Source organism: Apus apus, chromosome 17 (assembly GCF_020740795.1).
Source record: "Apus apus isolate bApuApu2 chromosome 17, bApuApu2.pri.cur, whole genome shotgun sequence".
Lineage (NCBI taxonomy): Eukaryota > Metazoa > Chordata > Aves > Apodiformes > Apodidae > Apus > Apus apus.
The window spans coordinates 3757363-3774087 of NC_067298.1; the positions used below are offsets into that span (position 1 = coordinate 3757363).

The 16725-nt window shown below is 47.0% G+C and overlaps 1 protein-coding gene and 1 long non-coding RNA gene across 6 annotated transcripts in view; one reads left to right on the plus strand and one right to left on the minus strand.

Moving 5' to 3' along the window:
- Positions 1 to 16725, plus strand: part of LOC127391681 (uncharacterized) — a 184778-nt gene that overhangs the window by 146255 nt on the left and 21798 nt on the right. For both annotated transcript variants that reach the window (XR_007891103.1, XR_007891102.1), the window contains exons 3-4: positions 313 to 445; positions 6158 to 6267. This is a non-coding gene — a long non-coding RNA (uncharacterized LOC127391681). The remainder of the gene's footprint in view (positions 1 to 312; positions 446 to 6157; positions 6268 to 16725) is intronic.
- The window catches only part of LOC127391662 (myosin heavy chain, skeletal muscle, adult-like), a 71832-nt gene that overhangs the window by 45230 nt on the left and 9877 nt on the right, over positions 1 to 16725 (minus strand). For 2 of the 4 annotated variants that reach the window (XM_051634669.1, XM_051634670.1), the window contains exon 1: positions 58 to 240. The exons of 1 other annotated variant lie outside the window; for it this stretch is intronic. In XM_051634669.1, coding sequence (XP_051490629.1) covers positions 58 to 225 — 168 coding nt within the window. In that variant the 5' untranslated portion in view covers positions 226 to 240. Of the gene's footprint in view, positions 1 to 57; positions 241 to 289; positions 512 to 16725 lie in introns of those variants that run through there. One more of the 4 variants, XM_051634671.1, reaches the window with a different exon arrangement.

Genomic DNA, 16725 nt, shown 5'->3' on the forward strand with positions numbered 1-16725 from the left:
AGCCTGGCAGAGCCGTTCCTGCTGCCTGCCCAAAGGAAGGCTGCTGCTGGTACTTACGTAGATCATCCAGGCTGCATAACGCTCTTTGAGGTTGTACAGCACAGCGGGTTCATGGAGGTGGGTCATCATGGCCATGTCCTCGATTTTATCATACTTGGGGGGGTTCATGGAGAAGACCTGATCGTCTTTGACGGTCAAGGTCTGACAAGGAAACAAAAGATCCATGTATGTCAGCTAAGAGCTGAGACTGGGAATCAAATGGTGACCTTCAGCCTTGTTTTTCACTCACCTCTCCCCCTTCGGTCTTGACAGTGACCTTCCCGGACTCCCTGCTCTGGACTGTCCCTTTCACAAAGGATTCCTTAGGATGCACCACAAAGACAGATGACTTGGCATCAAAAGGCTTGTTCTGGGCTGCAATTCTCTCCTTCTCTGACTTCCGGAGGTAAGGAGCTGCCTCCCCAAAAACAGCCATCTCGGCATCTCCAGAGGCCATGGCTGCGCTCTATCGAAAGCACGTCAGCAGAGGTGTCTGGTGGAGGAAAAAAAAGTTTGTAGAAGACAGAGAAGGAAAATATAATGTATATCAGTGAGAAAACTCCTCCCTCTTTAGCTAATAAATTTGTAGCTATTTTCTCAGAATCTCTTAAAAGTAATCACTGAAATCCATTCTGATTTGAACTTTAATGTACCTAAGTCCCACTCTAGAGTGAGACTTAATCTTCTGCCTTGTGACAGTAAATAGAACCAGATTTGAGGTTTTCACATAAAAGAATCTACAGCCAGAGAATATCACTTTCTGCTCAGATCCTCAATTACAACCAATGAATCTTCAACAGAGTACTTGTAAAAAGTATTACCTTGTGTGCTAAAAATGAAAACTTACTTCTCTTTTTAGATCCTCCCTATTTTTCAACAGTCTGGCCTAAGCAAAGTCTGCAGAAGTATAAGAGACTTCACAAAAACAACTCATGCAGCTTTATAGAAATCCTGTCTTGGGCTGTAGTTTAGAAGTGCATTATTCAGGGTGCTACCTTTGGAGAAAGACTTGTAACCTGGAAATGAGCCAAATTTGTAAAATAGGAATGGCAGTTGTTTCTTAGAGCTGCATAGAATCCCAGAGACAAATTTTAGAATGAAAATACAGATATGCATTGAATTTATACTGCAAAGTTTTGTTTGCATGAGCAAATAAATATCTTTCCTCATGGAAATGGTTGCTAGAGGCAGGAGAAATGGAATGGGATATTGCAAAGATATTGTCCTCTTTCTTCAAGCTTACAAAATGCATGCACTTACCTTGAAGCCTTCTGTGGAGACAGCCCAGACTTATCCCTTGGAGATTTTATAGTGTCTGGTCTGCAGATGCTGTAGATACTCCCTCTTTCTTCGGTCATAACATTTCTGGCAAACCTTCTTTGGTAAAGCATTGTTTGGCAAACTAAGGGCATAATTGTCATTGGATTTGAATGATATAATTAGAACATTTTTACATCTTACTATGTGAATACATCTATAAATAATTTGTCAAGAGTGTTAAGGAGAGAATCTAGACGACTCAAGGCACTTAGAGAACTTGGATACAGGGACTTATGGATCCTATTGCTGGCCTTCCCAGTGATTTGCTCCTTGATCCATGGTAGTTTCCTTGGTATGTTTATATCACAAATTTACAGTCATGCAATGTCTGCAATGCTTTAGGGACACATACATTGAGAGGAATGGGAAAAACATGTAAAAAAAACCAGCAAATAATTGTTGTTAAGAGTTAATTTTCACTGGTATTTTTTAAAAAGCAGAAAGTCAAAATGCATTATAGCTGAGGTTTCTGTATAGGACACTCTCAATATGTAAAGAGTTTGAAATACAGTGAGTTGGAAGCCTCCCAAGTAATGGGAGAGTCTACTTTGAAATGGAGCTCTTGAATAGATTCCTGAGCTGATATATGAGATATCAAATTGAAGTGTATTCTTGTGCATGCATAGATAGTATATGGTTTTGTGCATATTTTATTTTAAGTGATTCTCCAAGAACCTCTGTTTTCTCACTGTTCACTCTCTGAAGCTTTAGATTTGCATTTTATGTAAGCTTGCTCCTGTTATTGTCTGCATAATTAGCAATTTCCCTCTATCAAATCTGAAGTTCCAGAGACTCCCACAGCCCATCCCTTCCCCAACAACTCCCCAGTATAACATGCCTTACTTACCCTGCCATGCTTGCACACAGGGTCACACAGATCACCTCAGCATATAGTTCCAGATATTATCCATTCTGGTAAGTCCTCATCCAAGCACTGCTGTGCCATCAGAATATGCCTACAGCATCAGACAATGCCCTGTGCTGTAGGAGCCCCTGCCAAGAGTGCTCTCACACTGCAGCACCCACATTTTGGGCCCCCAGATTGGAATCCAAATTCAGAGCTCACTACATAAGTTAAAGTGACAGCTGAATATCTCAGAAGGGTCATCTTTTCACACAGATCAGGAAAAAGAGCTACCCATTACCGGAGGACTAGTGTGGTAATTTTGAATTCTTGCCTAGTGCAATGCAGTAACAGGGAGGGCATTTAATGTCTTGTTTGATCAAACAACCTTCACCAAATAATTCTTCATCTAGGAATAGAAGACTGCCAAATTTCCCTGCATGTTCAGCTACCACTCACAGATCCTTGAAGAAAGATGAGGCATTCTGTTATTTGGAACATGGACCAACAATGGCCTTCTCTTCCTTCTTGGCTGAACAGTAGGCTCATATCCAACAGATTGCATGCAAGAGAGGTGGAAATTGTGCAGCTAAATTCCTTCCAGCTCCTGCCATGTCCACCACTGTCCTGTGTTAACATTTCTCCATTCTCATGCTGTTCAGGGAATTCAAGTCCTCACGTTTCCTGCTTGAGGCCTGTCACCAAGCCTCTCCTCATTTCTCAACAGCTGTCCTCTCAGGATAGTAACAGCAGCTGCAATTAAGAGAGAACTACCAGACTGCTAGAGCAATGAATGTAACACCAATAGGAGACCACAACTACTCCATGCAGAAAGGGAAAATGCTATTTTGGGTCATTGTGTCAAAACTGTATTTATGGACATTGTCAGCAAGTGATTGATGAAACTACTAGTTAGGGTGTGGAGGAAAAGCAGCTGTTTCAAATACAGCTGTGAATGTAGCTGAAAGTAAAGCTGTTTAAGAACTGACCCATGGCAATACGTGTAATATAACATCCTTAAAGGAGTTAAAATAGCCCCAAAAATCCAATATGATTGTCTTTATAAAGCACATAGAAATAAAGAATCAAAGGGAAGCAGTTCAGTTTCAGTAGACTGAAGACCTCCTAATGATACCATAGCAGAGGTCCAAGACAAATAGACCTGCTAATTATCAGGAACTGATGAAGGGCAACAGTCACTTCATCACAGAAACCAATCAGGTTGGTCAAACATGATTATTTTTCCCTGGGAAATACATATTGGCTGTTCTTGGTTATCTTGTCCTTCACATCCATAGCAATAAGTACCAAGAGGACACATTCTGTGATCTTTCAAATAATTAAAGTGAAACTGAGGAGCTTAAAGTTTCACTGATCCTTTTCCTCCCTTTTAAAAAGATGGGCATAACATTAGTCTCTTTCCATTCACATGGGACATGCCTGTCATCATTTTTCACCAATATCAAACACAGGTCTTGCAATTACATGGGCAAACTTCTTCATCATCCTTTGATGAGTCAGACCCAGCCCGATGGACATGAATACATCCAGCTTCCCATAGTAATTCCAGCTCCACTAAGTAGTAGGTTAGGTCTTCCCACTGTTGGTTATCCCTTTTCTTCTCAAACTCTGTTGGAAGGTGCAGACACCTGGAGACAAGCTTGGCCTGTGAAGACTAATACAGAAAATAAGCTGCATACTGAAGTGCTTTCTCTGTCATCTCTCACTAGGTGGGCTCCCACATTCAGTGGCAGACACAGATTTCCTCTGAAATGTCTTTCTTCATCATCTATGCAGAACTTTTATGCTTAATGTCCCCAAGTGCCTAAGCAATGTGTTACATTCCTATTTTGTTGCCAGTCCTTTCCTCCACCTCTTACATAATTTTGTATCAAGTTCACCAAGAAGTGAAGTGAAGCTACTTAGCTAAGATGAAATTCACTGTCTTCTTGAAGAACAAGGTCGTTTGTTTCTGAGGCCTCAATAACTTCCTTTAAACCCTAACCATCTCTCCTGAGCAGTCTTCTCTTTCACAGCTGCTGCCAAGGGTGTTTTAACTGGTAGTTCCCTGAATACGACGAATCCCAGTCTTTAGAAGTCTAGAGTGCTAATTCTGATGCTTAACTGCCCAGCTCTCCACTAGATCCTTCACCCAGTCATGATGTGGTTGCTGCAGCCTGAACTGCCATCTGGGATCATATTTACCACTGGCTCATCCCTGCTCCCAGCACTCAGCATTGCCTGTTCAGTATTTACATCAGAATATTGTCATTAGCACAGTCTAAGAACTCCTGGCATCACTTCCCAGGAGTTACAGGGAACTTGCCAGAGAAAACAAGACCTAAACTTTTTCCCTTTCCTTCATTTGTTCTTTCTGGAAGATAAAATTTTTCTTAATTTATATTTGCTGGCAAACTTACTTTAAAAGTTTTATTCCACAGATTTAAATATCTTGGTCATATGGACACTGAGATAGGTACCTCATAAAAAACTCTGGGATACACACCATCTACTTTGGATTTGTTTTGTTTCATAGACACTATCAATCCCATTCAAGTGATAAATTTCTGTGGCATGGTCTCTTGGGCACTCCAGCTTCTTCACAGAATCACAGAACGTCAGGGGTTGGAAGGGACCTCAGGAGATTGAGTCCAACCCCCCTGCCAGAGCAGGAGCCCCAAGATTCCGTCACTTACACAGAGTGGAACAGTATCCCCCCAGGATATGTGGCATCGTTTCTATTCTGGAATCATTGTATTAACATATAGCACTTTCCAGGTTAAAAAAAAAAAAAAAAACACAACAAAACACAAACCCAAACACTATCACCCCAAAATGGTGAGGCTGGGACAGTGACAGACCCTTCCCAGGAGAGAGAAAAATCATGCAAAATAGAGCTACAGTTGTGACTTTTCTAGAAAGAACAATGATACATGATGGAGTCTGAACTTCTCTGACTTGCTTATCATGAAAAACAAAAAATAAAACAACAACAAACACTCCTTGCAGGATTTTCAGCTTGCAAATGCTGGTTTTGGCCGTGCTGTCATTTTGGTAAGGCCTGCCTGACAGAACAGTTTGCTCTGTAGCCTGTGATGGACACTGAGACAGAGAATGCCCAGCCTCTGCTGGAGCAGCATTTCTGCAGCCCTCTGTGTAAAATGAGAGCTCCCAGGAATGCTAGCACAGAAATGTCAGAACACTTCTCTGTAGCAAAACAGCTCATCCCTACATTTCTGCTAGGATGTGGCTGGACACTGAACCCTGGAGATGGTAAGAGCACATTTTCCATATTAAAAGGTTCCTTATCAATTCAGTGTAGATCTGCTAAGATGCATGCTGTCAATGTTATGTGCAGAATGTGCTCAGTCCATGTATTTGATGTGTCATGTGGTTAGGAAATGTGCCCTTAAACTAACATTTCTGATAAATGTGGCTGAAGGAACAGACTGAGAGAATTGCTGGAAGCAATAAATTATTTCCCAGGAAGAGCTACTGAGGATCATAACTAATGAGACTTAAAACCTGCAGGCTCAGAAGCAGTGTGGGCCATCCATTCTTTACCATGGCAAATGTACAAAAATTTCTGGGTCTACATGTGAGCAGTAGTGAAGACAAGCTGATGTCACAGGTTGGCCATGATAGGCCCACAATGGCCTTGCTATCCCCTGTCCCTTCTGCTCTGTTCAGAAACTAATTTCTGCAGACCTTAAGGCAGTTGTGATTTACCTTCACCATATGTCAAGGGAGGTGAATGTGTCTGGCCTGGGGGAAGCTTTGATGACCACTTTGTGGCTAAATAGCTTCCCACAGAGTGGTATTCCTGGAAGTCCTCAGAAGGAGTTAACTGAACATGAGAGGCAAATAAAAACCACAACCTGGGATTAGAGGATGGGCAGCTTTAAAATGTGCACCACAGGTGCACCATTACTCACACTCCTCCTGTCTCCACAGCTAACACCAGAGGAAGAGATCTGGGCAGCAGATTCTGGCTAAGGAGGTGACATTTGGGATGCCCTTCCATCAACAGCCAAAGCAGCTGATGGGCTCCTGTTACAGACCAGGTGAGTGAGGGAGCTGGGAGACAACTGGGTATAAAAAGATAATTCAAACAGCAAGAGGAGGAATAAAAGGAAGGAAAAGAAAGCAGGGAAGGAGCATAGTATTAATCTCTGCAGGCAACTGTAACATAACCTAAAATAAGCTGTACTTGTGAGATCAAAGGTCCAAGTAGCTCAACTTTCTGTCTTTGAAAGTGATGCCCAGGAAGGAGCAGCATCTTGCCTATAGCAACACAGAGCAGCATTTCTCTAACACTCCCCTGACTCCCAGTAGTTTGTATTTATCAAGGTCCTGAGCAGGACATGATGTCTGGATATTGAACAGATCGTGGTGGATTTTTAACTGTTGAATTTGTCCAAACACTTTTTGAGCCTATGAACAGTTCTCTGCTCACATGGCATGTGACTGTGATCCTCTACTGAGGCTAACTCACAAAAAGCAATCGTGCACAATGCAAATTATCCTGCTTGGGGCTTGGGGAAGAGAGGCTGGAAAGCTGCTCAGAGAAAATGGACCTGGGGGTGTTGATTGACAGTGGCTGAATATGAGCCAGGGTGTGCCCAGGTGGCCAAGAAGGCCACCAGCATCCTGGCTTGCACCAGCACTGGTGTGGCCAGCAGGAGCAGGGCAGGGATCATCCCCCTGTGCTGGGCACTGGGGAGGGGGCACCTGGAATCCTGGGGTCAGGTCTGGGCCCCTCATGACAAGAAGGACATGGAGGGGCTGGAGAGTGTCCAGGGAAGGGCAGGGGAGCTGGGGAAGGGGCTGGAGCACAAGTGTGAGCAGAAGCAGCTGAGGGAGCTGGGGGTGTTTAGTCTAATGAAAAGAAGGCTGAGAGGAGACCTCCCCAAGGTTGCAGTGAGGTGGGAGTTGATCTCCCAGGTAACAAGCAACAGAACGAAAAGAATTGGGCTCAGATCTTTTGGCTTCCCTCATCTTGCTATTTAGATCCTGGCAGTTTGTCATAGTTTACGGCCTCCTCAACCACTGTTAGATCAGTAGGAAAGAAAACCTGAGAATACGATTTTTTTTCTCTTTGTTCTAGCTGTACATCATCTGTCTGGTGTAGGCACATTGTTCATATTGCACCATTAGAGAGGTATTTTTTACAATTAAAAGAATTCTGAAAAAAAGGTCTCACAATAGGTCCATTAAAATAGCAAGAGTTCTCATTTTTTAAAGGGTGTTTTAAAGAGTGTTAAAGGTAAATTATTAATCTATCAATTTTGAAAAATCAGTGTTTTTATCTACCTTAGAATGTATTCCCCACACTAACCTTGTTGTTCAGAGAAGCAAGTAAACAGAATCTTAAAATGGGAACTCCTTCCAACTGGAGAAAGAAGCTTTTAATAGATAAAAATCATATTTCAGATATTAAAATGTCTACATGATTTTGCTGGTTATTAAGAGGCAAAGTGAGATACACACACCCTTTCAGAAATTATAGCACCTTGTGCAGGCAGGATCAGTAGCTGACTATGAAATGTAAACACAAAAATAGACATGATGATCATCACATTTACAGTTACAAAAAAGCTATAGATGTACTTGCTATTTTTCTATAAAAGTGCATATGACACCAGCCATATCTAGACAGTCCTTGGAAGATGCTTGTCTAAAACACAACCTTAAAAGCACAGGCTAAAGGAGATCATGCAATACTATAGATAAACTGTTCTACCCTACAGTTCTTCTCATTCAAGTATTTCCTAAATATTTACTCCAAATCCTTAAAATTAAACACTTAGACTCCTGGTGATAGAACCCTCAATGTCTCTTAATTAAAACCTTTTTCATTTGACAAAATTATTTTCATACTCCCACCCCCAGTCTTTACTTTTCTCACTTCTCAACTTTAAAAATGAAGTTCTACCCATAACATTTTCCAAGTCATATCCTTTATATCTGTTATTCTGACTCCTCTCCTCCTTACTCTAAAGAGACATTATTATTTTATCCAGAAGAGGTCTACAAAATGTGCTCTATTCAAAGTACTGTAGAATGTCACTGAGAGACCCTGTTGCTGAGGTAAGCAAACATTCATACCTGCACCACAGAATGAGTACTTATACTAAAAATTTCAATAATTAGATATAACATTTTTGCAACTGTTTGACATTGTTGAGTATGTAGAAAATTTATGCTCCTGTTTCCTTTTCTCCTGGGCTCAGATGACAAAGCACATGCATTTCTCTGCCTTACTTCATCTCCCAAAGTAATTTCTTTCCCTTCATTATATTTCCTTCTGAAAATTAGATATTTTTTCTACAATTCCCCAGAGCTACTTGAATTCTGACCCCAAGCCATGCTGCAAAAGTGGAAAAGAGACAACACTAGTGGATGCTTCTGTCAGCTCAGAGGTATTTCTTTTTTTCAGCATTGATGATCCTAACATTTCCAGGCCTTCTTTGGCCCATTCCACCTGTCTTTGTTCTGTCCCAGTGGAGAAAACAGACTGGTTGACCCATTTGGCTGGATTTTAACCTCTCTGGCGAGATTTGATCAAGAGATGTGGCCCAGGAAGTTTCAGCAGCCTGAAAAACATCCATTTTCAAGCAAGTCCTGGCTGCTGGTCTGTGGCAGGCCAGCCACCCAGAGGAGGATCCAGCTTGGTGGCCTCATGCTGCCACCCCCTGGCAATGGGTGCCCTGAGCTCAGCTGAACCTGCTGGGGCCCTGTCATGGGTACCCTCTGCTTCTAACCCCTGGCAATAGTGCCATCATCTTTCTGCCAAGGATCCCTAAAAGAACTTGTCTGTTCCCTTGAGGAACTGGTGAAAAGACCCAAGCTGAGAAGAGAGCTCAGTAGGTCTGTGAGCTCTGAAAAAAACACTCCAAGTGGCAAAAAGCACAAAGCACAGCCACATCCCAACTGATGCCTTGGCATCCTCCTCCTGATGGCCTGTGGTGACTGCACGAGTCTGTGATGCTGGCTTTACTGAGCTCTCCAGAGAACTAGTGCAGTCAAGCTGCAGGCAGAGCTGGGTCTCCATAACCAATATGCAAGAGCCAACAGCCTGGCCAGGGGTTCTCCTGTGGCCCTGATAATCCAGTGGCCCTTGAGGGTTCTCTGCTTGACAGCCCTACTACCTTCCTCAGTGAGGGCTGTGAAAGCACAGCTTAAGCAAAGGGGCATGGCCTTCTACAATGCTGCTGAAGCTCAGAGCAAACCCTGCCTCTGTCTTCACTTTCACCCACAAAAACTCCAGCACAGGCAACTGTAAAATCATGAACTTTCAGAGCTACAACCCCACCTGCCTTTTCATTTCTTGGTGTACCAGAGAAGGGGCACCCACGCACCCCAAACTGAGCCCCCAACACCTGCTGGAAGTGCCTGGGCAGCTGCTGCTTCCCCCCTGGGCCAGCACATCCCAGGGGGAGCAGCCAGGAGCTGGGCTGGCACCACCTCAGGGCACCGACCTCCAAGGGTCCCCTCTTGATCCGTGCTCTTCCCAGGGAGAGCACCCCAGGGCCTGCTTCTGGTTTTTAACATTTCAGCTGAGGAAGGAGCTGTGCGAGTCTCTCTGGAGCAAGAATAGCACCTGCCATCTCAGGACACAGCACAGCTGTCCAGCTCCTACGTGGCAGCACCTTGTGCTGAGATATAGAAGGCAACCGACCCGCCCAGGAATGTCTTGGGGCGCCATGAGTGGAGCGTGTCAGCCACACAAACAGGCATGACCCCAGGCAGGAGTCCTGCGAGACCAGGGCTATTTTGAGCCTTTGAGACTGAGGAGGAAGGGAGGCAAGTGACAGGCTGATCCTCTGGGCATGGGCAACATCCAAGCTACTTCTTCAGAGACTTCCCTGTCCTTTCCCCCCAGTGCCTTTGGTGACAGTTCTTTTGTACAAGTCATCAAAGAAGCCATCTCCAGGTGTCACACTTACCAGTGTAGCCAGAAGCTGTCAGCCTGCTCACTCCTCTTCACATCTGCCTTCTTCTCCCTTCCCTGTGCCTGGCTTTGCTGGCTGCAGGACTTCATTGCCATGACACATCCTCAGGGTGCTGCGGTGGAGACAGTGGGAGGTAAAGGATGGTGCAGGGTCTGTAAAGCAGGATAGCACAGAGACTCAGAAGTTGATGCTTGCACCAGCCATTACAGCAAACTGGGACACTCACAATATCTTGTGTGTCATCTAGACTCTACCCAGCCCCACTGGTAGCTTTAAAGAAGCCTGAAGGTGGCTGTAACTTCCCAGCAGTGTGAGCATCTTTAGAGACTAAGCTTCAGGCTTTGACTTCTACAAGCTTAGACCAAGCAGTGTCAGTCCTCACCACTTCCCATCACCTTCAGGGGCACCTGCCTCAGGCTTGGGCACAGGGCCTGGCAGCTGCCAGCCCTGCAGGGCTCAGTGCCCTATGGAGGAACTACCTCTGCACTTGCTAGTGCACAAAGCTGGAAAGCTGGCGACTGCCACAAGTTTCAACATCAACCCATGTCCTGGCCTCTGCTCCTGAGCCTGCTGCTTGTTTCTTTTCAGTGCCAGCTGCACCTCACTCCCCAGTTGCTGCCCATGTGTTGCTCTTTGCCTCCACAGCCTTCTGCATGAAGGGGCCCTGCAGCCTGGACTCAGCTGGAGGAACAGGTAGGGAGCTCTGATATTGCTGAAAGGATTTCCAAATTAACTTGGAGAGGAAAAAGGAAGGGATCACCCCCTCTTGCCTCTGACATGAGAAGTCAGCTGTGCTGGAAGGCAATGGGAGAAGCATGAAGAATATGGGAGGGCAGGAACAGGGCAAGGAGCTGCTGGAAACAGAAGACAGCACAGCCTGGACTCGCAGTAGTCTTCTCCACTGGAGTGGCCAGCCTCTAAGTTGGCAGGGCCTCAATCCAGAGGTTGCTTCTCCCTTCCCCCAGCCAGGAAAAGCAAGAAAACCTGTGCTGCAATGCTACACCCCAGGCTTGGTCAGAAACAAACCCAAAGAAGGCACTGTTCATAGCCTGTATGCAGAGGAATCTACAGTCTTTATTCTCTAGACACGGGGGTGGGTACAGAGACTCATTGCAGAAGAAAAGCGACCAAGAGGTTCACATTTTGTGCATCCTCAGGTCACTTTGTTGCCTCGTGACATTCTCACTCTTCCTCTTCTATCTTCCTATGAAACTCCCTGCTCTTGGCCCGGAGCTTGTTGACCTGTGACTCTGCAATGTCAGCCCGCTCCTCGGCTTCCTCCAGCTCGTGCTGGATCTTGCGGAACTTGGAGAGGTTGACGTTGGACAATTCCTCCTGTGCAGGGAGAGGGAGTTGGTGGTGAGGAGCCCTGGGCTGGGGTTCCACTCCTCCCACCTCTCAGCCTTGCAGGGCTGTGGCTTTTCACTGGGGGAAGGCCTGGACCTCCATCTGCCACCCACTACTGCTTACACAGACCTCATCCTCCACTTTTTAGAAGGACCATTGTAGACAGATCAAAACTTGTTTTAAACATAATTCTGCTCTGGAATTTGGGAAGGAAAGAGATGGGACTACTAGAAATCTGATTTTTTTTCAGCTCTGGAATTAAATGTTCAACTACTGATGCAGACCTAAAAAGGGGTTAGGAATTTGTAAGAGACAGACATTTCATTAAATCTCCTTCTCTGAATAAAGAAGCCCTTGTCTGCACTGGACTATGTGCAGCAACAAAGAAGCTGTGCTCAGATATTCATACATTCAGAGACTGCAGGACTTGCAGCAATTCATTCCTGTTTGCAGCATGTCCGGAAAAAGGGACTTCCTTGCAAAACTTCGTAATATATTCTCTTTCCAATATTATTAATAAGAACTTCTTGTAGAATCCTATTTTTTTATAATGTAAACAAAAAATAAACATATGTGCACTTAGCCTCATGTTTTCATTCTCCAAGGGTAGGATCATTTATAGGCATTTAGAAAATTTGAAGACATCATTACTGACCAATGGCATTTTTGAAGTTTCCTATATTCATCTCCACAATGACCGTGCTAACCACTTAGAAAGTGATTCTTGACAAGCACTCAGTGATACTTACAGCCTCCTCAGATTGTCTCTTGTAGGATTTCACCTTCATTTGCAGCTTGTCCACCAGGTCCTGCAGCCGCAGAATGTTCTTCCGGTCTTCCTCAGACTAGAGCGGTTGGCAAAGAGGGAAGAAAAGTAGAGGCTGGTTCTGCACCATGTGAGGTTAACTGCTGCCCTTGGGGATGGTGGCTGCACAACCTGACTTGCTGTCAGAACACTCTGCCAGCCCAAGGAGGCCTCCTGCCTTACCTGGTAGGTCAGCTCCTTCACCCTCCTCTCGTACTTGCGCACACCCTTCACGGCTTCAGCGCTGCGCTTCTGCTCAGCATCAACCTCCCCTTCCAGCTCCCGCACCTGCAACGAGAAGCCCATCTTTGGAGCTTCCCTGCTGGCTGCTGACTCACATCTTCACTCACACACAAATCCAAGCCCTACACACCCTGGCCTCCAGCTTCTGGATTTGCTTCTTGCCCCCCTTCAGGGCCAGCTGCTCGGCCTCATCCAGACGAAGCTGCAGGTCCTTCACTGTCTGGTCCAGGTTCTTCTTCATCCTCTCCAGGTGGGCACTGGTGTCCTGCTCCTTCTTCAGCTCTTCTGCCATCATGGCTGCCTGGTGACAGGAAACATTCCAAGCCATTTTGTGGCTGGAGATATTTTAGGGAAAAGGCACTCATGTTAAGCAGTGAAAAGAACCCCCAGCTCACATCAGTGATGGCCTTCTTGGCCTTCTCTTCAGCATTGCGGGCTTCCTGGATCATATCCTCCATTTCACCCTGAATTTGGGTAATATCTGTTTCCAGCTTCTTCTTGGTGTTGATCAAGCTGGTGTTCTGCACAAAAAGAGATTCCAAGAGTTGTCTTCTGAGGCCTGCAATACCAAACCTACAGTCTGAGCCCTTACTCTTCAAGCTTGCAATTCAAAATCTGCAGCTCTTTTTTCAAAGGTTGTTTACAAAATGTGAGTGGTGAGCTCAGGAGATGGGTGCTCAGCAGGCCTTTCCATGTGGACAGCAGTAAAAAGGCCATTCCAGTGCTCTCCAACCTCTGGCATTTAGCAGCACTCTGTGTTTGTTAAGGGTCAACACAACTGCTTTTGGCACCACACCCTGACCTGGGTGTGGAGGAGCTGCACACGTTCCGTGGCATCCAGAAGCTCCTGCTCAGCCAACTTCCTCGACCGCTCCGTCTGCTCCAGGGCTGCTCTTAGTTCCTCAATTTCAGCTTGAAGCAGGTTTGCTCTGCGCTCCACCATGGCCACCTGCTCCTTCAGGTCCTCCTGAGTCCTCAGAGCATCATCCAGGTGTATCTGGGTATCCTGGAAAAGAGGCAAGAGCAATTGCAGTGTGACTGTGTGTGCTTGGGTGCCAAAACTGTCAGGGGTGGCATTTGTCTGTCTGTAGCTTTGCTGAACAGACCTTGAGCACTCCCTGTGTGTTCCTCAGGTTCTTTTGTGCCTCTGCAGCCACACGGTTTGCATGGCTGAGCTGGATCTCCATTTCGTTCAGGTCTCCCTCCATCTTCTTCTTCAGCCTCAGGGCTTCATTCCTGCTCCTGATCTCAGCATCCAGGCTGCTCTGCAAGGACTCCACAATTCGCAGGTGGTTTCTCTTCATCTGGTCAATCTCCTCATCTTTCTCTGCTATCTTCCTGTCAATCTCTGACTTCACTTGGTTGAGCTCAAGCTGGAGGCGCAGGATCTTCCCCTCCTCATGTTCCAGGGAGGCCTGCACAAGTGGACACAAACATTGGCAACACCAATAATGCTACTGCTTCCTTTCTAGGTAGTGACTGAATATTTCAGGTCATCTCAGCTGGCCGTGCTGCCCAGCAAGAACAGAGAGGGGCCAAGCAGGTTCTAGCCACATTTCCCCGTTACTTCTGTTCTGAGTGCAGACACCAGTGATTATGGGCACGTACCTCAGCTTCCTCCAGAGCAGCCTGGATTTCAGACTTCTCCTGCTCAATCTGCTTCTTGACTTTCTCCAGCTCATGAATCGCCTTTCCTCCCTCGGCAATCTGCTCCGTCAGGTCGGAAATCTCCTCTGTGGGAACCAAGACCAAGGGCCTGGTCAGGCACAGAGCCAGAGGGGAAGGGCCCTGCCCCACCAGGGTGACAGGCATCTCTGCAGAGCTGCAGGCACAGACCCGTGTGCAGCAGTGGGGAGAGCTGGAGAGTCAGAAAGCCCTGCCAGCAGCAGAGGGCCAGGGACTTACGCTGCAAGTTCTTGTTCTCGCGCTTGAGCGTCTCCAGGTGGTCCAAGGACTCCTCATAGGCATTCTTCATCTTGAACAGCTCGGTGCTGAGAGAGCGAGACTCCTTCTGGGAGGCTTCCAGCTCAGCCTGCGTCTCCTCATACTTCTGCTTCCACTCTGCCAGGATCTGGAGAGAAATGGGGCTTGAGTGTGGATGTGGCAGCCAGGAGGGGATGCCCTGCTCCCCAGCCCCACGCCTGCAGCCCAACACACCTTGTCAAAGTTCCTCTGCTTCTTATCCAGAGCTGCACAGGCAGCGTTTGAGCGCTCCACGTCAATCATCAAGTCCTCCACTTCATTCTGCAGCCTCTGCTTGGTCTTTTCCAGGGAAGCACATTTGGCATTGACAGCTTCAACGTGTTCCTCTGCATCCTGCAGCCGCTGTGCCAGCTTCTTCCTGGGAGGAGATAAGCACAGCTCCAGAGAAGGGAGGCAAGTGTGGATTGTCAAGGAGAGGGCACTTGGCCACTTCAGGGCCTTTGAGCCTAGCACCTGTCAGGTGTTTTTTCTGTCCCAAGGCTGCAAGCAGCCTAAAGGGTCCTAGCACCTCCTGAGTATTTGGCCTCTCTTAGCTTTTCTAGCCCTAAAGACAATGTTTGTCCTTCCAATCTACACTTTTCCTCTCGCTCCCTCTCTCTCATCTATCACAAAGACAGTCCAATCCCTGTCCTGTCCCACTCTCTGAGCCTCCAACTTCCAGTTTCCCTAAACATCCTCAGTCTTCCCCAGCCACTTGACATCCTACTCCCCACGTACTTGGCCTCCTCCAGCTCCTCGGTGCGCTGAATGGCGTCCGTCTCGTATTTGGTTCTCCACTGGGCCACTTCGCTGTTGGCCTTGGACAGGGCACGCTGCAGCTCCCCCTTGGCTTCCTGCTCCTCCTCATATTGTTCCCGGAGCAAGTCACAGTCGTGGCGAGCAGACTGCAAGGCGTGGGCCAGGGCGTTCTTGGCCTGGGGGGACATTGGGATTGGTAACTGGAAGGTTTCTCTTGAGATGCCTCTTGACAGAGAGACTGACAGGGGCGTTAGGATGAAACCCTAGTTGGGCAAATGCAAAGCTGGGAGCTGAGGAAGCCTCTGCCAATGAGGATCAGGATGTGTTAGTTTTTGCTTCCTTCCCTCCCTAGCTTGTTGAGGTGGGGTTTTGTGCATTTCTGGAGTTCCCTCCTGTTCTACATGGGTCTGGGAAAAGAATATGGAACCCATCTTGGATGAGACAGGCTTCTCCAGAAGCTTCTAGGGATGATGAAGGCTGTGGGCAGCAGGGTGCTTCCAGACCTTTATTTCTTCCTCTAGGTGCCTCTTGAGTTCCTCAATCTGCTGGGTAAATCCTTGCTTGCCCCTGGACAGCTGAGAAATCAGAGCATCTTTTTCCTCCACCTGCCGCGAAAATTCACCTGGGAAGGGTAAAGTGAATCAAGGTAACAAGACGAATGACAAGAAGACACTTCCTGCCTGTAAAGCCCTGTAACCAGGAGTGGCCTGGAGCGGTTCTACCAGTTGCCACTTTGCTGGTCCTGGTTTGCTCATGGCATGCAGGTCCTCCCATTGCACCTCAGGCATGAGGATGATTCTCACCTGATTCTGTCTGCAGACGAGCTCTTTGAGTATTGAGGTCATTGATCATGCGCTGATTCTGCTCCTCCTTGGTTTTTAACTCGCTCAGCTGGTCTTCCAGAGTGCGACACATCTTCTCCAGGTTTGCCTAGACAGCAAACACAAGGAAGGAAAGGAGATGAACTCCTGGACTCTGCCTTCTCCTCACAGCAGGGTTTTTCAATGAGAACGTGGCTGGTAAAGGCAGCCTGTGCGCCACACCCTGACCCTGTGAGCATGTTCGCCTGCAGCTGCGTACCTTGGCCTTGGAGACAGACTCCATGTTACTGGCCAGGTCGTCAATCTCCATCTTCAGCTCGCTCTTCTCCTTCTCCAGCTTCTGCTTCACCCGTTGCAGGTTGTCGATCTGCTCCCCCAGCTCAGCTGTGCTGTCCGCGTGCTTCTTGCGCAGGGCGGCAGCCGTGGCTTCGTGCTGCAGCGTGGCCTCCTCCAGGTCACGGCGCATCTTCTGAAACTCTGCCTCGCGCTTCTTGTTCATCTCGATCTGAGCTGCAGTAGCTCCTCCTGCTTCTTCCAGGCGCTCGCTGATCTCCTCGAGCTCCCTGGAGAGGTCAGCCCGATGCTTCTCTGCTTTGGCCCGAGAGGTTCGCTCGGCCTCAATTTCCTCCT